This window comes from Thunnus thynnus, chromosome 8 (genome assembly GCF_963924715.1).
Source record: "Thunnus thynnus chromosome 8, fThuThy2.1, whole genome shotgun sequence".
Lineage (NCBI taxonomy): Eukaryota > Metazoa > Chordata > Actinopteri > Scombriformes > Scombridae > Thunnus > Thunnus thynnus.
In genome coordinates, this window is record NC_089524.1 from 19,102,891 (window position 1) to 19,124,212 (window position 21,322).

The 21,322-nt window shown below is 40.2% G+C and overlaps 2 protein-coding genes across 3 annotated transcripts in view; both read right to left on the reverse strand.

Annotated features, from left to right (window-relative positions):
* The window catches only part of cers1 (ceramide synthase 1), a 37,766-nt gene extending 25,551 nt beyond the window's left edge, over nt 1-12,215 (reverse strand). The window contains exons 1-2 of one of the 2 annotated variants that reach the window (XM_067596947.1): nt 11,800-12,215; nt 10,967-11,339 (exon numbers count right to left, since the gene is read on the reverse strand). In XM_067596947.1, the coding sequence (XP_067453048.1) occupies nt 10,967-11,215 (249 nt within the window). In that variant the 5' untranslated portion in view covers nt 11,216-11,339; nt 11,800-12,215. Of the gene's footprint in view, nt 1-10,966 lie in introns of both variants that reach the window. The other variant, XM_067596946.1, reaches the window with a different exon arrangement.
* A 259-nt stretch (nt 12,216-12,474) lies between these two features.
* On the reverse strand, nt 12,475-20,099 carry cope (COPI coat complex subunit epsilon). Its single transcript, XM_067596948.1, has 10 exons — nt 19,939-20,099; nt 19,698-19,760; nt 19,454-19,554; nt 17,944-18,096; nt 17,080-17,133; nt 16,693-16,774; nt 16,051-16,206; nt 14,058-14,126; nt 13,333-13,407; nt 12,475-12,835 (listed from the first exon to the last, which is right to left on the reverse strand). Exons 1-10 carry the CDS (start codon nt 20,038-20,040, stop codon nt 12,782-12,784), a joined length of 909 nt encoding a protein of 302 aa, XP_067453049.1. The 5' UTR covers nt 20,041-20,099; the 3' UTR covers nt 12,475-12,781.
* Between the last annotated feature and the right edge of the window lie 1,223 nt (nt 20,100-21,322).

Genomic DNA, 21,322 nt, shown 5'->3' on the forward strand with positions numbered 1-21,322 from the left:
AATACCACATGGAGCTGAACAATAAAAAAAATATATATATAATAAAAAAAACTGCCTATAAGGTTTATTCTAGTCTTTAAAAACTCTAATTAATGTCCTACATATTATGGAATAAAATTGACACACTTATAAATCATAAAAATCAACAAAATCAAAACTCATTTTCATGGTATTGATTATCGCTGACAGTATTGATCAACAATTCTACACAATCAGTCCAAAAAAAGGAAAAAGAAATCACAAAAATTGATACTGAATCATAACATCACAGAAAGGCAATTCATATCAAATTATCACCGTAAGAATCAATGCTGTATGATATTGAGAGATCCTTACCCTAGTGATCGCTAATACTATTAACACTGCTCACAAAGCCACATGACATTGCAGGTAATAACGTGTGTGTGTACATGTGTTTCTCGAACAGGATCTTCTACAAGCTGGAGGAGCTTGGCTCAGAGTGATGGTAACAGCTCCAACATTGCACATAGGCCTCATTACACTAACAGACTAATGGAGTTAAATAAAGATCGGATGGCTGGATTAAGGTTAGGTTATTGGTTCAGGTATGGATTATAGCAAGAATACGACAGACACACAGTGCTGGGGTCTGTGGTATGGAAACACAATGTCATCCCAGATCTATTTTAGCTTTTATTCACATTGATGAACACAGAATTAAAATCTAGTCTAATTTTTATGACAAGGTTATAACAAGCTAAGAACTCCAATATATTAAGATGACTTGTGCATGGCTTTAGATTTAGGTTTATTTATTTTCACTTGTCTTTCCCACACTTTTTAAGACTCTATATAAGCTGTGGCCGATGACTGCCTCTTAAAAACAGATCTACAAACCAAACTTTGAAGACATAATCATCTCCACTGGAAGATATTTGTCATTCTTCACCAAAACATGGCAGTCTTTCAGGGTGTTCTTGAAAGTGTGACAAGACAGTGTGGTCTGTCTGACTCACACTTTGGTCAGAGCCGTGTTAGAACAACCTCTGTAATCGCTGCCAGATGCTGGTGAATTCTCCTAAGGGTCTGAACTAACCAGTTATATGATCATTCTAACCAAATACCACATGGTGGGGTAGGGGGGCGAGACAGAGAGATATGCATGCAGAGGACAAGAAAAGAAAAATACAGAAGAAATAGGAAAGAGAAAAAGACAAAGATGAAAACCTAGGCAACTATTCTGGTCACATTTAGCAACAGAAAAATGCAATTTTTCTGACTGTGAGTCCATGTGGATGTACTGGTCTCTTCCACTGCAATGTGTGTGTGAGTAAGTGAGAGAGAGAGAGAGTAAGAGAGAGACTGGGATGCATAAACTGATCTAATTGCATCCCGAGAATGCTTTTGAAATACTATCCATAACCAAAGTAAAGAGAGGCGAGCAATTCATTATCAACACCCCGTGGACTTCGACGAAACACAGAAACAAACACACAATTTTCTGCTTTCTCGTCTCGCATCTGTGGACCTTCGGTTGTAGACCATCTGCTGCCTGTAGCTGCAGACCACGTGGTCCAGCCTGACGCCCGCCACTACTACTGTTATTATTAGTCATATTTCTATTGTTATTGTTGTTGTTGTTGTTGTTACTGTGCTTCTCTGTCTCTCTCTCTCCCCTCTCTCCCTCCCTCTTTCTCTGCTCCAGGTTTCTTCCCGTTAAAGTGGAGTTTTTTTCTCGCTGCTGTAGCCGAGTGCTTGCTCGGGGGGAATGTTGGGTCTCCGTACATTAAAGAGTACAGTCTAGATCTCCTCTATGTGAAAAATGCCCTGAGATAATTTATTTTATGATGTAGTGCTAAATAAATAAAGCTGACCTGACTTGACACATGCACACAAACACAAACACAAACACAAACGCACACAAACATGCATAGGATGTGCATACTTTGGTTTCGTCTGACCACTGCGCTCTCACACACATTTATAGAGTGGCCTTGTTAGAAGTGAGACAGCTGCCAAGTGACTGTGTGTTCTTGTCTAATGAAAGCCTGTCCACTGTGTCTGTCGGGAGGAAAATAAGGGCAACAGAAAGAGAGAGGAAGAGGAAAAAGATAGAGAGGCTGGCAGCACAGCAGCTCTGTAGAGGTCAACGCCCCACAGCACATTCCAGTTGACCAGAAGAGAGAGTCTGACTGTCACAGTCAGCAAACCGATGATTCATGATCCTGCATTGTAGCTAGTGGTATATATGGCTGCTTTTAGCTATGATTCACCATGTAAGAGTGCCGACCACTCCCCCTGGTTCTTCCTCTTGTAGAATCACTGATAGACTTGCTGTCTTTCAATTGTCTTAGGGTTAAACCAACTCCAGGCTTGTACTTAATTATGGCATATGAAAATATAATATTGAGTATATCAAAACTGGAGAAATTACGAACAAACCTGAAGGCTGCATTCCTTCCTGTTCTGCTGATGAAGAAATGAGAGTCTACATGCATCTGAAGTGAGCGCTAAACTACAAGAAACTGAGAGGAAGATGTGTGGAAACAGTTACAGTGAGCATTTTCTGTTTCTGTTAGGGCTGCAATTAACAACCTATGTGGTTTTTGTGACCATTAACCACATAGATACTAAACAGGGTGTTTTATTTTTGTATGATGTAATGAAATGTGCTTCTGATTTTGTACGATGCAATGTTTATTTACAGTACCCCTGTATTAACTGTAACATTTTTTATTAATTCTTCTGTAAATTTGTCTGCCCAGAGACTGCTGATGAAATTTAGCTATCTAGCTAACTCTGGGACAGTCAATGACTGCCCATTGTCCCTGTTAAATAAACAAGTTTTAAAAAATATGTTTTCATTATTGAAAATCTGCAGATTAATTTCTATTGTTGTCTGTACAATGTTAAAAAGTAGTGAAAAATGTCCATTATAATTTCCCAGAGTCAAAGGTTATGTCTTTGTAGCAACAACAGTTCAAATCCCAAAGTTAATAAGTTTACTATCCTGTATGACAAAGAAAAGTATTAAATCATCACATTTGAGAAGATGAAACCAGCTAAATGTAACCACATACATTGTGACAGAATGTAACAAAATGCCTCAATAATTAACAGACTGCAGAAGGTCTAAATGCGTCAAAAGGGCATGTGAATGGAAATCAGCAACTTGACAAACAAGCTGCCAAAGGCATCAATAGGAATTGAAACTGGCCAGCTTGATGCTGAGTGCATTACAGGCTGGAGCAACCCTGCGGGTAGCCAATCCTACAAGTGCACGAGGACAAAAAGCCATCAGCACACAAGGTTAGGAACATGCTGTGGCACTGGCATTACTGTAGGCGTTTTATAATCTAAACATACACAAAAAAAATTACATGTATAATATTAATATAGATGTAAACAAATATGATGGGATATAATTAGGCTTTGCTGATTTCTACAGCTACGTCTACTGCAGTGACAGATTATGACTGATTACAGCAGAACCCCCTGTGCACAGTGGGACTGACAGCTTTGAGAACTGTTAAGTGCTTTGTATTTATAATATATGACACAATGAAGCATGTAAAGCAATAGATCACATGTCAGGTGATAGTGAAAGTGCTGCTCATCTAAATGCCATATGCTGATGGATTAGATAGCTGCGTCACAAGAGGAAAGGGGAAGAGAGATCACAGCATGTGCCTAATAATAACCAAATGTCAGAACAATTGTTACCAATCAGTGTCAAAATTACAAGAAAGTTTCACCTGAGTGGGCACTTTTGGCTGAATGGGTAGCACTTCCCCTTACCGCAAAGCCAGTATCAGGTTTCTGTCTGCATCTCAAATGCACAACAATGAGCAGGGACTTAGTGGAAGGTGATCTGGGATCTGTGGTCGGGGACCTTGTCAAACCTCAGGCTGCATTCACATTTAGCACAACAGCAGGGTATGAGGTACTACTCAGCTATATGCAGGGAGATAAGCTCTGAAACAAGGCTGGAGATGGCAAGCACACTGCTGCAATAGCTGCACTCCTCTGCGTGACTACTTCAGTGTGAGTGTGTGTGTGTGTGTGTGTGTGTGTGAGGGGCTATGGGAGGCATTTATGAGAGCGGTTATAAACTGCTGCTGCTGAGAGGGTTGGACCACTGCCTGCCTTGTTTATCTGCACTGTTTGTGTGTTAGGTATGTGCTGCCTATCCCTTGATGCTGCTTGATATGACAGTTGGGTAGTGGACAAAAGTTGTATGTTTTCTATGAGAGAGCATATGTCTTTTTACCAACTTATGAGCGTGAGTATGGGAATGTGTGCAATTGTGTTAATAATTGGCTGCTGCATGCTGAGTCAGCAGGCTTGGCCCCTCAGCCCACTTCTCTCCTCCATTCCTTCCTTCCTCTACTCTGTCTTCCTTCTCTTTTCATTCATCCCCTTAGATCACTCCATGTCTTCTTTTTCTACCTTTCCTCTCTCACTCCAGAAATATCACTTTGTCCTCTCCTCTAAACACTAATTTACAACCATCTTCTCCACTCACACTCACATCCACCCGGGGGATTAAGAATGTGTGTGATGTAGTAAGTAACCTCTTGCACTTACATACTTATGACTCACAAAACATATGCAAACAAGAACACGCTGCATGTATCTGAAACCTCTAACTCATAAATGCAGACAGACACATGCATATACTGTAAATCAAATGCACACAACTCATTAACTAACAGGTGAACAGACTTTTAAATGAACATAAGCATATAAAGAAATAAGCCTGCACATGCTCTGACAAACATGTTTGTGCAGAGTGAGGACAAAGAAAATGAGGAAGGAAAACTTTTGGTAACCAGGGTAACCCTGGTTTTCTGAAAACAAAGTGAAGTGTCTCACTATGGGAAGCACCTTCTTGCGTGACCAATCATGGAAGCTACAATACCACCAAGTCTGTCACGAGACAGACCATTCATCTTAAGTTGCACTGGTCAGCAGGGCAGTGTTGTGAGATACCTCACTCAGTTTTCAGAGAACCGTGGTTACCCTGGTAACCAAAGGTGCACTTTCAAACCTTGCTCGGTATCTCACTATGGGAGATATGGCCTACTCTCACTCCCGAAGCCCATAACACCTTGACCCAGAAGAAGTTGAGACCAAAAGCCCTCCCCATAAGCCTGCACACAGTTAACATGAACCCACAATAAGGACTGAGTGCGCCAGTGAAGACATTGTCACGTCCAGGGGGTAAAACCAAATAAATGTGTGTGGGGATGCGCAACTAGCAGCAGCACAGATGTCATTCACAGAAATGCCCCTCGTCAGGGCCCATGAGGTGGCTCTACCCCTGGTGGAATGAGCCTGCAGGCTCTCAGGGTGCTCCAGTCCATGAATCTCATAAGCCAGAATTACAGCCTTCACCGCCCAGTGTGACAGGCACTGGTGAGTCAGAGCCTTCTCTCTGTGAGAAGGGGCCCAAAATACGAAAAGCTGGTCACTCTTCCTAGATCCCTTACTCCTGTCCAAATAGACGTGTAAGGGTCTTACAGGACAAAGTGAATTAAGCCGCCTCTCACTTTCCTCTGCAAAATGTGGTGGGTGATAAGCAAGCACCTCCAGTATCAGGCAGCTATAAGACTCGCTAACCGTAGGCTCAAAAGCCAGGTTAGGGCACAACATCACCTTATCATAGTCGGGTGAAAACAAGCAAGCAGGATACATGCACAGACAACGCATGTAATTCACTTATCCGTTTGGCTGATGTCGGTTCCAGCAACAGGATTTTGAAAGAGAGCAACTTTAAGTAAGTACAACCCAAAAGGCTTGAACGGCAACTCTGAGAGTGCCTCCAAAACAGTTGGCAAGTCCCATGAAGGAACTAAAGGTTTACACGCAGGCCGCAGTCAGCGGGTTCCCGTCATAAACCTCCTTATCAGAGAAAGCTGTCCAAAGCTGCCCAAAACCCACATGGCAGGCTGAAATCAAGGCCAAATAAACTTTAATGGTGGAAAAAGCTTTAAATTCCAGTAAATCCTGCAGGAAGTGTAATATATCCGGAACAGAACTCTGAAACAAATGGCTCCAGCTTCACACCATCTCTCAAATACCACTTACCATTATACAATGAATGCGTAGATGGCGCCCTTGTGCTTTAGATAGTCTCAATCACCCTCAACAGAAGACCCAACTCATTTAAATTTACCCTCTTACATGCCGAGCCCAAAGAGCCAGTCATTCAAGGTGTGGGCGAAAAATCTGTCTGTGCATCTGTGACACCAAGTCTTGAATAACGGCAACGGCCATAGCTGGATGTGAAAGAGCCGCGCTAGCTCCGCCATCCACGGTCTGCTGGGCCAATATGGGGCTATAAAAATCAAAGATAGCCACTGCTCTCTCACTCTGATCAGTATCGGAGCAATGAGGCTGAGCGGGGGGAATGCGTACAGCAGCACGTTCAGCCATAGATGAGCCAGTGCGTCCACTCCTAGTGGTGCATCTCTATTTCTTAACAAAAAGAACAGAGGACACTGAGCACTAATGTGAACGATAATGTTTTACTCGAGTTGACAACAACTACACTCATTATTGTAAGTAAAACAAAACCTTCACAAGTAGAAAGCCAATACGCACTTAATTAAATCACCTGTTTAACAAGCATAATTATGTAGAAAAGCGATATTTTAAACTGCTTTGCCCACACTACCACCACCGGTAAGTTTCACACAACCACAGCACATCACAATGAAAACTGTCTGTATGTAGCCTAACTGTTTATCTGAGTTTGCCACATATCCTAACATTTGACAAATTCTCGTAAACTTAGTTACTGGCTGACACAAACCAGCCTCTCATTATCAGCAGTACCTGCAGGAAGTGAATCACATCAGCAGCAGAGGACAGGATGAAAGACTGCCTGAGCAGAGAGCAGCTGCGCACACACACTGTACAGTGCCAGAAACACGTTGTGATAACGAAAAGGGAAAACTATGAAATCAGGAGATAAATGTTCGCTGCTTCTCTCTTCTCTGCTCTTCTTCAGCACAGTCAGGGCTGCGCCCTCCGTTTGTGTGCAGCGCAGCAGAGGAGAGACAGACAGCGGTGGAGAGTTGGAGAGCTGATGACAACTAAACTCGTTATGTTACTGTAAGTGCAATAAAAGCTTTGTGAGTAAAAAGCCAAGACAAGAAATTTATCAATGTAATCCGTGCAAAAGATGGGCAGACTCCAAATGATGAAAAATACTGCCGTAAAGAGTGTGATTTGCGTAACGAAATAAACGATAGAACATAATATGACACGATAGATCTTTTTCTCTTGTCACACGATATATATCGTCATACTGCACAGCCCTAGTCGTGACACTGGATTTCACACATTGTATCTCTGTTACTGGCATGTATCCAAGTCTATATAGCTAATGCTGTAGTAAGTGGACAGGTTACGCTATAATATTACTACCATTCCGACACATCGCCAGTGCGCTGGTTGCCATGGTAATGGATTACATCCAACTATTAACCATAACCCATTCTCTGTTTGAAAAAGAACATTAACTGTTAAACTGGAAGTAACACAGGCTAGAGTGGGGCTTTAAAGTGAAGGGGGTTAGCCCCGAGGTTAGCGACAATGGGTTAGTCTAACCTCATTTTAGTGAGAATGAAATGTCAGAAATGTTTGGCTGCTGAGACTCTGCCGAGTTTTGCTCAGTACCCCCCCACATACCTCACTCCACAGCAGTAAACCTAGGGGAAACACTGAACCTGATATGAAACGTGATGAGAAACACTCATTCAACCACACAGCACTGTGTACAGGGGCCATCCCCACCCCCACCACTCCCTCCTGACCTCACCCAACGGTATGTTCACTGACACGTGAAATTATGGTACCATGTGGAACCTAGTTTCCTTGCTTTGGTTAACATAAACAGAAAGACACAGAATCCTCCAAATACTGGACAAAGGATGATCTAAGTTAGCAATCTTGACATTTATTTCCCTGCTCTTTCCCTGCTCTTGTTTGTGGACCAGGTTTATTCCCCGCAACCAAAAGTGTCCAAACACTGAATCCTTGATGGCTTTAAATGTGATTGGATTCATCAGCTGTATTTCTGTATATATAAATCTTCCCAATTGAGAGTAATGAATCTGTTGCAGAGGCTCTGACAGAGAGGCTTTTGGCAGTGGGTGAATTCCACCAGAAGACATGAGTCTCACTTTAACGAGGTTTGGCTGCTGTCACTGTGCTACCACTCACTGAGTACAGCAGGCCATACAGAACAGACAAAGGAGCTAGTATCACTTGGACTGCTTTCATAATTGGAATCTGTACAGTGGAAAATGCAGACCAGAGTAAATGAAGATTTGAAGTGGGTCAACTGTCATTCTTCAAACATGACTGGGAGTGCTGTAAGTAACAAAACAGAAAGCTAATTATTTTTATCCATCAGCTCTTGTGGCAGATGGATTCTTAAAATTTACCAGCAACCTCTGCATGAGAAAGTCCCCTGAATTACATAATGAAGAATGTAATTTGACAAATGAAATTCCCAGTCAACAGTCCCTGTTGATGCAAACATAACTTCCATTGTGCACCATTCTTTCATTCAGTGTTTTCAAAAGGTTGTCAGAGGTACCAACACTCCTCTTCACATGTCAGATCACATCACGACAGGATAAGCTTGCACAGTGAATATTCATTCACTTGGTTCTGCTTTGTCCTCTGATGTCTAAGCTAACATTTAATGTACATACAGTCTTGTGAATTCTGAACCCAATAAAGTATGTGTACTCATGATTGTCTGTGCTGTCATTTACTATGCTCATATGACAGCTCACCCACTTTACTGCAATTGTGTACTAATCAACTGTGAAAACCCACATATTCAATCATTACTCACAAGTTATTAAATGCACTATGGTGTAACGTCCAACTTAACAAGTGAGAAAGCATCCTGTTTTGTTCTAGTCAGCGGTATACGCTGTACTCAATTAAGACTTCAAATAATGTGGTTGTACCCATCTGACAGCCCACCTCAGCTTTTGTGATGTATAACAGCAATATTCATATTGCATTAGTTCAGCACGGCTAACCTAACACTGAACCAATCCTCTTCATCCCTAATGTAAGCACTATAAAGGCAGTATTATACATGCACTAAATAACAGAGGGCACAAAGACTGATTCCTAATTCACCCTATATAAAAAATCTCACCTTATCTTTTAGAAAAATTACAATATGGGGGCCTCAAATGGGGTCCATCCCATACTGTTCCATAGGGGTCTGTGAGTCACACGCTGAGAAACACACATACATAATGTGAAAGGCAAAACAGGCCTCATTCTTTGCATTCTCAGGTCACATCTGGCTTCACACATGGGGCCCTGAGCTACAGTATACCGCTGCAGCATCATCATCGTAGCATCCACCACGTGTAGACACTCCACCCCCACCCACGATGATGGCAGCCGGAGGCCACATCCAGGCAGTCTGCTGAGAAAGGCCTCTCCCCAGTTAAACCAACAGGGTGGAGGTACACAGGACATGGAAATGTAAGAGACTCGGGCATAAGGCCAGTTTGTCAGCATAGAGATTCTGGCCTGTAAGTGATGTGCTGTAGCAAGAAACAATGTTGTGATGTGAGGCTTTTTGCAGTTTTGCAAGTGCATATTCTCAGGTACCTAACCAATACCATAATTTTCTATTCAACAGTAGCAGCACCAATCTGATGTTTCACAGTCTGTTGGTCTCATTTCCGAATAGAGCAGATACAATAGTTCACATTTGAAATATCAGTGGGCAATATGATGATATCGACACCATGGGACGCTATAAATTTATCTACTATTCAAATCGAAGTGGCCATTTCTTTAATTAATATCTCTGGCTGTATGAGGCCAGTGTGGGCAATGTTGTAAATCAATGGGCAAGACTGATGGCAATATATTGATTATTACATGTGTGCGAATTTTGCATCAATGTGATATAACGCTTTGATTTGTCAGGTATCTGATTAACTGGAGTTGAGACATTCCTGTTTGTCTATTTATTTTTCTATTAACAGCTTCTTAATTGATTTCCCATAAAATGTATACTTCTAATATTGATATCCCAATATAAAGTTACATGTAGATTACATTGGATCAACATTATTCATACCTAATTTGGAATATTTTAAACTGACTGACTGATTTAGGCATGGTGTGTGAGGGGATGTCTCTGTACAGACTTTGCTGCCTTTCCCCAAAAAGTACCTAAAAGCCCCGACTCTAAATCTAAAAGCTTCAGGATTATATTGACTCAAATGCAAATTACAAATGCATTAAACAGAAGATTATAAGTGGGCTGCATTCAGCGAGCAAACATTATGTAAAAGATGAAAATGCAAGATGAAGATTAAACCTATGAGCTGTTTCACTCTTAGTGAGACCCAATTTGGCCTCTGAACTATAAAATACATACTTCAATAATGTTCATACTTTCCTTTATATGAGACTGAAGCTTGCAGATCAATTGAATGTACAAAAAATGCAAATCTACTAGACACTACACACCTCAAACACAGGAACCATTGAGAACCTTGTGTGAAAACTGTGTGTACATGCGTGTGTGTGTGTGTGTGTGTGTGTGTGTATAAGATTTATCTCCCAGCTGTGTTTTTGGCAGGCTGTGGGTCAGGTTAATGTTTTCTGACAGTGGTTGAGCTATCTGAGCAGAGGTGAATGTTGTCAGTCTCTCCTGGTTTGTTTCTTTATCTTAAACCTACAACTGGATCCAATGTTTGTTGACATCTGTTAAACTGATTCTCACCTGCTTATACACACACACACTGACCCTCATTTCTTCTGTTTGCCTTGCTCCATAGCATGTGCCTTCAGTAACAACTCCTGAGAGACTGGGGGCCACATTTCTGCAGTGCAGGAGCTCTAATTAGACGAATGAGCTACTAAGCCCATTAATTAAGGATGTAAATAAATTAACCTTGCGCAGCTGAGGGATCAGTATGTGTTGTGATCGTGTGTCACCCACCTTGAACAGACTTTCTGTCAATCCCCGCCTGATCTGCGTCCACAAAAAGGCGCAAAAGAAGAACAGGAATATTTCCTTCCAGGTAATGTACGCGTTATCCAGGAGAGTCCGTTTGGTGAGCTCCAGACCGCAAGAACTACAGTCTCTCCATGCTTCCAGCATGGCAGTGGAGGCTCTGATGAAGAGGTCCCAGTATCCCGGCATTGGATCCACTTCTACCGGCCCGGTGTCCCCGGTGTGACCGCCCATTGTAGTGCGGCGCAGAAAGAGCAGAAACCGGGGGGAAATCACTCCGATTGCGGGACACAGGGATTCCTGGGAGCTGTACAGTCCAGACTGTGTGACTAATCCGTCAACAAGCTTGCTAGCTCACCTAAAACACAAAATCAATCTTATCTAACCAGCTTACCCTCCTCAGTAGCCTAATTCTTTGTTTTCCAAATTAAGGCATGGGCCCATTCTTCGCATTCAGGATAGTTTTATGAATTATAGCTAGGGCCCACCAGGTCTGACCACACACACACACTGGATATGCGCCTGTATTTATTAATCAAACAAACCAATTATTTAATAGTGTTTTGACCGTTAATCGGAGCCATCCGCGACTGTCTGGAGGTTTCTTCGGCTCATCATTCCGCTACGCACACGGGCTCATCAGCGGCAGCGCGTCCTGATTAGCCGCCTAGCTAAGTTAAATCAAACGCACACAATAGTGAATGGGCCAGCATTGGCAGCGGCTTCCAAGCTAGCTATCAGCTGTAATAAATTAATCAAAAACGTGATGGAAAACACACACACATCGACAAATTCAATTTTTGTCCATGAGGTCTTACGTCTCTGTCGCCTCTCAGCGTCGAAACCAGCCAGCACATGCGATTATTGTGCCGCTATGCTGTAACGTACGGTCTCATCTCTGTCCGTTACTCGCCTTATATAACGTCTCTTTTCCGCTACAAAGATAGACTCATGGCGAACCGGCGTGTCTCACACGAAGAAGAGGAGTTATTCCAGCGAAGACGAAAGGATAAATAAGAAAAATAATTATCCTATTGAAGAGACCCGCCGCCTCCCTCTTAGACGCCTCGTCTTCTTCTTCTTCTTCGTCTTCTCCTCCTCTGCCGCCGCTCTGCACTGGTCAACGTGTCCAACGCTGCGTTTTTTGACAAGCCGCGCTGCTCCGCTTTCAATAGGATTCAACTGCTACGTTGAAAAGGCGACAGCGTACGTTTATGAGAAACGGAGGAGAAAAAAAAGGGGGGCGTGACGTAATTACCGCTATCTTTTCTTTTTGAACTCTTCGCTTGAACCGCTGAGGATTAAAAAAAAAGGATGATTTAAAGAGACAGTACAGCCAAATGAGAACAAAATTACATACAAGACATCACCATTTCCCCCTCATATAAACATATGCAAAAGCACAAAAATTCACACCTCATTTCCTGCTGACTTAATTTTATGGTGTCCGTCTGTAGAGCCCCCCCACACATACACACAAAACCACACATCAATCCACAATGGTAATAAACATTTATTATCTTTTCAAAGGAATGCATACATTACACAAATGTGTTGATTTCCACTGGATAAATTTATTTAGAATGGATACTAAGGTGGTTTCTGTTCTGTTTTCTCTGTTCTGGTTTTAATAACACAGACAACAGTTTCATTTAAACATTTTTTTTTTCTTACAGGTCAAAAATATCAAAACAAATACAGGTATGCAAGTTAGAGAGAGAGAGCGAGAGAAAGAGAGTGTTATCATCATGGCGCTGAAATGAAGTCCATTGTTGAGCTGTCTCAACAAAAGCAGATGTTTTATGCTGTAGCGGTGGGGGTGTACTGCATCTCTAGTCTGTCAAATTCATTCTCCTGCAGGAAAACAAAGAGCAGAGGAAACAGTTAGACACCAGGAAAAAAAAATCTGACCAAGGGAACAGCTGTGCATCACATGGTTTATTTGGCAATGGTATAACCCAGTTTGTGTTTATGTACATCTGCGCTCTTGTGTAATTACTACACAATGTGTGACAAAGGCTGGAGACTCAAAGTTTAAAGCTCTCATTGGCTTTGCTCCAGGGACACCTGCTGCCCTCCCATCAAAACAACCAAGCCAGGTAATTAAATTATAACAGTAAAGGTTATAAAGGCCAGTCAACAACATTGAGTGGATCTGAACCTGAATAGCCCCAGCCCCCTCGAATACATCCCAGATTTTATCGTCGTGTTTGTTTTTGACTTCTGGAAAATCTGGCTCGAGCAGTAATGAGTAATGGATCAATGCTTAAAACGTAGCATCTAGACAAATTCCCCATCATCTGAACACGAGGGAGAACAGACAACAACAGATCCTGATATTAGCGGGTTACCTTGGAGAAATAGTCTTTGAGGAATGGATGGGCTTTGTGAGCATCTTTCAGCTGAGAGAGGTACCGATTAGTTACCTGAGGACACATGTAAACAAATTATACAAATGTTAGAAACTAATTATGACAAAGTTAACCAGAAAAGCCTCCTAAACAGTTTCTCATCATGAACGACTGGATCCTACATGAGGACACATTTTTCTTCTAAATTTAGAACATTTTTTTCCACGTTCAAAAGGTTACAATCTCCTACCATACCTGAGGATTACATTTGTTGGCAAAAATTGTCCACGTAATTCCAGTTAACCTTGTGTAAGACGAGGTAATCAGCGGTTATCACAGTTGGAAACTTTTTAATGATGGCTTTGAGTCAATGGTCAGCATTCTATTGCATTACTATCAAGTCCTTCAAACGTAAGTAAGATAATTGAGTCTTTATCTTATGAACTCTGGAGTTTCAGAGTGTGTAACTCACACAGCACTAAACCAGCAGATATGCTTAGATGACACTTTTCACGATAGAACACAAATGCAATCAAGGAATTGCTTGCTTGAATGCATTTGCCTGGTTTAATCAAAGCAAACACATATGAAATTGCTGAGAGGTGCATTTTGCACTCAAAGCAACAGAAGAAAGATTTCTAAAGTCCTCTTAGACCAAGGGAAACAACAAAACTGATAGCTGTTAAAGCAGTGTCTCGTTAACAGCTTTGGGTCCAAAGTCTCACCTCGGGAGCTTTGCCCAGGTGCTGAGTCAGCACTATGAGGTTGATCAAGGTCTCAGGGTGGCTGCTGTCCTGAAAGGGAAGGAGGGGGGAGAAAAGTGAGACACAGTGAGAGACAATAGATCAACAGAAATGGAAAAGTGAAGACAAGACAGTAAAAGCAAAAATGACCTTCCATTCAGCATGTTTTATGTTGCTTACTGAGATCAATAACTAAATGAAATGACTAATTTCCTCCATCACATTCATAATGTGCAGCAGACAACGCACGGCTGCAGACAGCTTTTGTGCAGTGTTCCAGTCTGCTGCTAACATCTGCCATAAGGGATTAATGAGTATTGTTCCCAAAGTGCATCAACGTGTACATGTAAAACACTACAACATCTGTTTATCTAGTCAGTTTATTTACTCCGTTTATCATCATAGAAACAGTTTATCTGTTTTTCCACTGGAGAACACGAGGATTGAGATCATTAATGTAAAGTCACATTGCATTTTGGGTTATGTTGTGTTTCTGTGTTTGTTTAGTGAGACATAACATCAATGGATAACCGTCACTCTGTAATAATTTTACCAACATCATGGTATGTCACCCAGTCAAGGCAACATATTTTTTGAAGCAGGATTACAGTTTTTCAATAACTGAAAGGTTACAAGTGGTTATTTAGGAAAAAAGGAGAAAGGCCTCATTTAAATCAACCTGAACAGTTGATTTAGTTGTTAGTTATTCCACATAGACATCTCAGATCTAACATAATCTCAGAGCTCAGAGGGTCTGGTTAACCCAGGTCTGGTTTCAACAGTCAACAGAACTGCTTATAAAAAAACAGACATGAGATGTAAATCATTCATTGTGCCCTCATTCTCAATAAAGCAATATTCACAACCATAGAGCAGCACATATGCAACATATAATAACAATGAAAATTCATAAAAGACAAAAACCCCTTCAAATAATGAATATTTAGTTGTATATGTATATTAGTGTACACTAGTCAACCCCTATCCTGATAATGTAGACTTACTGTGGCCTGCAAAACAGTATTTGGTGCCATCTACTGGTACAAAGCAGGAAGCTGAATTTTTTCAAATTGCACTAGATTCAGCCTAATTTCTGAGACTGATGTTATTGCTATTAAAAATGATAGGCTTTAGCATCTCATACATTTTTGCAGGCGCTGAGTAACAAAAACAAAAGAGCACGAGAGTACCCACACACTGCTAAATTGTTCCCAAATTTCATTTAATTGTTCTTCTCCCTGCTTGTCTTGTCCGTATCGCGACCGTAACTCTCAAACAAAAAGCAAAATGCTAAAAAAAAATAATCTTTCAAAAAAATAATAAGGCCCTAATTACTAAGTGTGACATATTGGTGATATTTTCTCACTAAAGGTTATCCAGTTTCACTAGAATGCATTTGGTTTCACACATTTCTCAAATGAAACAGACTGTTTGGGGTACATTAAAAAACAGTTTGCATAATTAACAATTACACTTATTGGTAGCCAGAAGCTCAGAGTCCCTGAACATCCCCTATCTAAAGACCATATGTATCAGTACACAAACCTGATAAAAACCCAAATTAGAAACATTCAATACTGAATATCATTATTTTTTCAAGCTGTGACACTAAGGAGTAGTTCAGATTGGCTTTTTCAAATAGTGCTTCTGCGGCACATTAAAAAAAACAAAAAACAAAAGAGACTATTCTTGTTTTCCATTACACCCCCTCTTTAATCTTTGCTTCCTCTCATATAATTATCAGTGTATCTTGTCTTGTCTTAACCCTATATCCACTCTACATAGCACTTCTGCCACATTAATTCAGGATTAGTGTGAATCTAATACCAGTCTCAGAAACAAACCATTGAGAGGTTCAACTGAATAAACAACTGTTCTAGTATGTGCGACACAATATGCTCAGTATGTCAGTTGATGTGTGAGGGAGGAAGAGACGAACAACAGAGACAAAAACAAAGAACTACTGTCCTCTAACCTTGTCAAGTGCCTCCTGCAGCACTCCCTCAGCCTCTTCCCACTTGTTCTGAGCCATGTAACAGGCCGCCTGCCCATTGAGAAGCAGCAGCGTAGATGAGTACTTGTCTGACATCTCCTGGAAAATATAGTAGGCATCCTGCAGCTTCTCTCCACCCTGGAACGACAAGCAAACCGCAATAAAATGTAGGCAAGAAGAAATATAATCTGAGTGTTCAGCAGTGTTCATGCTGAAAAGCCACTAATGAGTGCACGAACCCTGCAGTTTGTTTTTGTTTCATCTTTTTTAATTGTGTCTGGCTGCCTGCTGCTCTTCAAGAATTCAGAGCTCTAGAGTGAAATATGAGCAATTTAAACAAAACATAATCCAGCTAATACCTGCTGAGCTTTCACATGGTTTAAAAACAGCTATATACAAATTGCCTTCTACAGCTTCATTCAATCACATAATAACACAGATGCTGATAATGTGATGAATAGGAATTTAATTTCCTCAGTGTACACAGAGAGGCATTAGGCTTCTGATGTTGGCTACATTGTGCACAGAGCGTTTAGAAATTATTCATTATAGAGCATTTATTTATAAATTAACTATGTATCTCGGTAATGTTACACAGATGTAACTATATGCTGGTCTCCTCACCACAGCGATATTAACCCAGGCTGTGGCTAACTGGGTTAGAGTAGCATCTTCATCCTGCTCCTGCATCTTCTTCAGCTCTTTCCTGTCAAAGCAAAGAGAATCTTGTCATCACGATCAGTGGACACAGACAATTTAAACAGTGTGCATGCGTTCGTGTATGCAAAGTCTCTTTCTATTATGTAATTCCAGACTTGGCAAATGCATACTGTAAGGTTTATGAGAATTTACATAATGAATATGACCACTGTCAAATGAAATTTCTGAATGCATACTAAAAAACGTCTGAATGTTTTCCATGAGGCTTCCAGTAACAAGGCTGACCTTTCAATGCAATGCAAATCATCTACTGTCCATGTTTTTGCATGAGGCCTTTAAAGTACTCCATACCTTGCAAGGTCAACACGATCCAGACTCAGCAGTACCTGGATAGTCATGGCCATGCTGAAAAGTAAATAAATGATTAGGTCAGTTATGTTGGTTTCAGGCCAGTGTCTTCTAACTAAAACAGAGTGATGTGGAGTAGATGTGGGTCAGAGATTCAGGTGTGTTATGCTAGCAGTGACTAATGTAGCCTCAAGCAGAGATGAGGAGAGGGCTTCAGAGGTGGTAACCTCACTCCTTTCTGATCCTCAGATTTTTCTCATTTTTAAACTTGGAGCTCAGCCCCCGATCAACATTGCCTCAAATTACATCACTTTACCAGACTTTGCCCAGCTCCCTCTGGAGCCACAAAAGACTTTACAAACCTTTTTTACATATGCAGTAGTAGTAAAATTGGTGCGCTTCCTCTTTAATTTGTGGAGGCTACTTCTTCCTTCCTTCCTAACAACCTTTCCCTTTATGTTGTTGAATTTTCCTGTCACATGACTCTAGTACCTATTGCAAATGTAATTAATCTCTCTCTCTCTTACAAAAACACACAATATCAGCTTTGTAGGCATCTGTACTTATTTGGCTATATTAGATGGCAGTAGCTTGACATGACGTCATGATTAATATCAGGACACACCTTTCTCTTTAACGATGATAATGACAATAAGTTTAGTTAATCACTTTTGCAATTCTTATATGTTCACATTTTAATGCAAGGAATAAGAATGAAACAAATTTGCTCTGTCGTCTTTGTTGTAGTCTGAATGTAGTTTGCCGAAAGTAACAGATTTAATTTTCTTTGCTGGTATATTGACTGGAAATCAGTTAGGGTCAAATCTTGCTGAGACCTTTTAAAGTAAAATCCTGATCCCTTCTTACCACTCCAGGCTTTCTCCTTGGTGCAGAGTCCTGAGAGCAGCGTCAGTGTTCATCTCATGGTAATAGATGGAGGCAGCCATGAGGAGGAAGGTGGTGTTGGCAGCATCCACACTCTTCGCCATCTTCTTGTCTAGATCAGCGACAATAGCATCCCTGCACAGAAAACAACAGCAGGAAAACAGTTTAACAAATATATTTACAATATGTAGTATATTCTAAAATATTCTGTTACATACAAATGTATATTGATTATAATTCACTTTTTATGACAATGGTTGCCTTTCAGTAAGAAATAAAACTTGGACACAGACACTGTTTGGTTCAGAGCAAAACACCTTACTTTGCAAATTGAGGTAGACAACCACAAAAATTGGCAGCACAACTTACTGTACATGTTTCATCACCTCAAACAGCATCTCTGATATGAAACTGTGAAGGTCATCGTTCTCATCTTGCACTGTCATGAAAACTCTCCCGTAGAGACCTAGCTGTATTATTTTACCAAAGTGTGCAGTATGCCAAACACAGCAAAAGATTGGAAGAAATAACCGCTGCTGTCATGTAGCACATAATCAAAGACATTAATCACTATTGTATAGAAACTGGGCTCGGGCGGCTGAATAAGATCCATCAATTCACATATTATTTACCAAGCTTTTTATCTTTCCTTCACTGTGTAGATGTATATTTTTTTAATTGTTAACTGTACATATCCTCACTGGCCACTTTACTAGGCACACCTGTGCAATCTAATGCAATCCAACACAACAGCTCTGCCATAAATTCTACTTTTACGAAGCTTATACATTTCCAGTTTTTGTTGACATTGTCAGAAAGGTGATAATTCTACTTTATGTTTATTATTAGGTCATAGTAGGTGGTGCTGTACTGGAGTGAATTATATTAAAAAGTGTTCCTCATATTTTGTCCACTCCATTAACATATGCAAAATATTAGGAACACTTAATATAAAACTGAAAATGTATAAGCTTTATAAATGTAGAATTTATGGCAGAGCTGTTGTGTTGGATTGCATTAAATTGCACAGGTGTATCTAATAAAGTGGCTGGTGAGTGTATCCTGTTGATACACACACACAGTTCATTTACACTCAAATATATATTTATATCTACATTGGTATTCATACTTCTATTTATATTCTGCTCTTTTGCACACACATAGTTTTTATCATGTCAATATGCGAGCACATAGTACACCCTCACTGTGTAAATTACTGTGCCTTTCTTACACTGTTATGTTTGTGTTCATGTTTATTGTTTAATGTTCCTGTTTATTACTTTTCCTGTTGACATCTGGACCACACAGAAATCCGTGTACTTGGCAAATAAATCTGATAATTCAGGAAGCACACTCAAAACTTTCAGTATGATTGCATTTCTGCTTGTATTTAATGTAGATTAAAACATTATTGTGGTTAAAAATCCTTTTGCTAAGACTTACAATATATTTGTACTTCTATGTTGAACTCGGGCCAAATAAAGGCTCTTACCTTTTGCCTTCATTTGAGAGATACTCAGCAAACATCCTGACAGCCTGAAGCTCAGGTGATGAGTTGCTCTTTATGTCATCCAGGACTACAGCATACTTCCTCTGCAACACAGAACACAACATGTCTGATTGATCACGCTTTTAATCTGTTACTGTTTTTACTTTATTAACTGTGACAGTGATAAATAATACAGTACATTGATGATAATAAAATTTCTACTAGAGAAAATGGCACTTGGATTTACCTGGGCAATGTAAGCTCTGTACAAAAACATGTCCCGCTCAGTCTCCTTCTCTGGTGTTGACGGCTTTTAAATACAAGACAAAAGCAGCAGTTATAAATCTACGCTAATTCAACTCAGTGAAAGAAATATTAGCTAAAATATTTAGCATTGTTGCTCGCAAACCGCAGCGCTGTCTGCTGTTAGCCAGAGAGCTACAGAGTGGACACAACAATATACTTTATGACGTTCAAATGTTACCTACCTTCACCTTCTGAGCCTCGTTGATACATTGTTGATAACTGCCGATATAATATGCATTTTTCACATCGAAGAGCTCATCAACATCACCCTGCTGCGCCGCCATGTTGACTACAGAACTTCCTGACACGTAGCACAAATACGTCACCTTCTTGCGTTGTACCGAGGATTGTGGGAAGTGGAGTTCAACAACAACAACAACAAAAAAATCTTTGTTTTTTTTGGCGGGGGAACCAGTATCTGCCCCCTTGAACAAACAAACACAGTAAAATAAAAAAAAACATCCTGTGGGATGTTTGCTTGCTCAGAGCTCATTATAGGGTACATTAATAATACAGACGGATCAAATATACGCTTTTATTACGCTATTACGTTGTATTGTTTTGTCCAGAAAGGCAACACTCACATAGTTACAGGTACACTATTATGTTTATGTTTACTTGGTCACTAACGATGAATTTCCATTAGTATCAGCCTATTGAGGCCTATGATGGGTTTATTGGGCTTCCAATGACATTTAATCCCACGCATATGAAAATGATAATGCACAAAGGGTAGGCGCCAGTATTAGCCTATTTATTCACAGACTAGAAGTAGTATAATTAGACCTGAAACAATAAGTTAATCAATTAGTAGATTACCAGAAAATAATTTGCAAAATTGTGATAACTGATTGATACGTAATTAGTATTTTTGCTGCTTTTCTGTGATAGAGAACTGGATAGCTTTGAGTTTAGGACTGCTGGTTAACCAAAACAAGAAACTTGGAAGCATCATCTTAGATTCTGGGAAATTTTCACTATTTTCTGACATTTTATAGGTCAAACAATTTATCGAGTAATGTCAAATTACTTGATAATGAAAATAATCATTGGCTGTAACATAATGCAGCCAAATCACTGAAAATTGCGTATCACATGAAAAAAATCAAATTATGAAATGAGAATAGTTCTTGAAAAAACAAAAATAAATTACAGACAACAATCTTGTAAAAAAAAAAAAAAAAAAAAAAAGTGCATTATACATTATACAAATTATACATGATTGTTTTGATGTTATTTGTGTATCTGACAAAACCGAAATCTACAGTATATTTCTGTAGCTGTTGTTATGTGATTGATAAAGGCACCCACTAGAGGGCGAGCTAGATTGATTTCATCACTACAGGTGTCTGTTTTATTATGAGACCTGCTGCAATACAGTACTTAGACATACAATCCAATTGATATTAACATTAATGCCCAATTTATAGGATAGTATCACAATTTCTTAAGTAACATCTGGGTATGATCCCCTATAGAGCTAAAACGGACACGCAGGTGGCTGAAACACGTAAAACGTGCGTCTATAAAATGAACTCAGTGTTAAACTAACAATGCAATAAGGTT

Bases quoted from the DNA above. Each gene is read 5' to 3' on its own strand.
- cope (XM_067596948.1), bottom strand. From the start codon at position 20,040: ATGGCGGCGCAGCAGGGTGATGTTGATGAGCTCTTCGATGTGAAAAAT. The intron at 19,761-19,938 runs GTAGGTAACATT...TGTATTTAAAAG, and splicing joins ACGAGGCTCAGAAGGTGAAG to CCGTCAACACCAGAGAAGGA. The intron at 17,134-17,943 runs GTAAGAAGGGAT...TTTACTTTTCAG, and splicing joins CAAGGAGAAAGCCTGGAGTG to CATGGCCATGACTATCCAGG.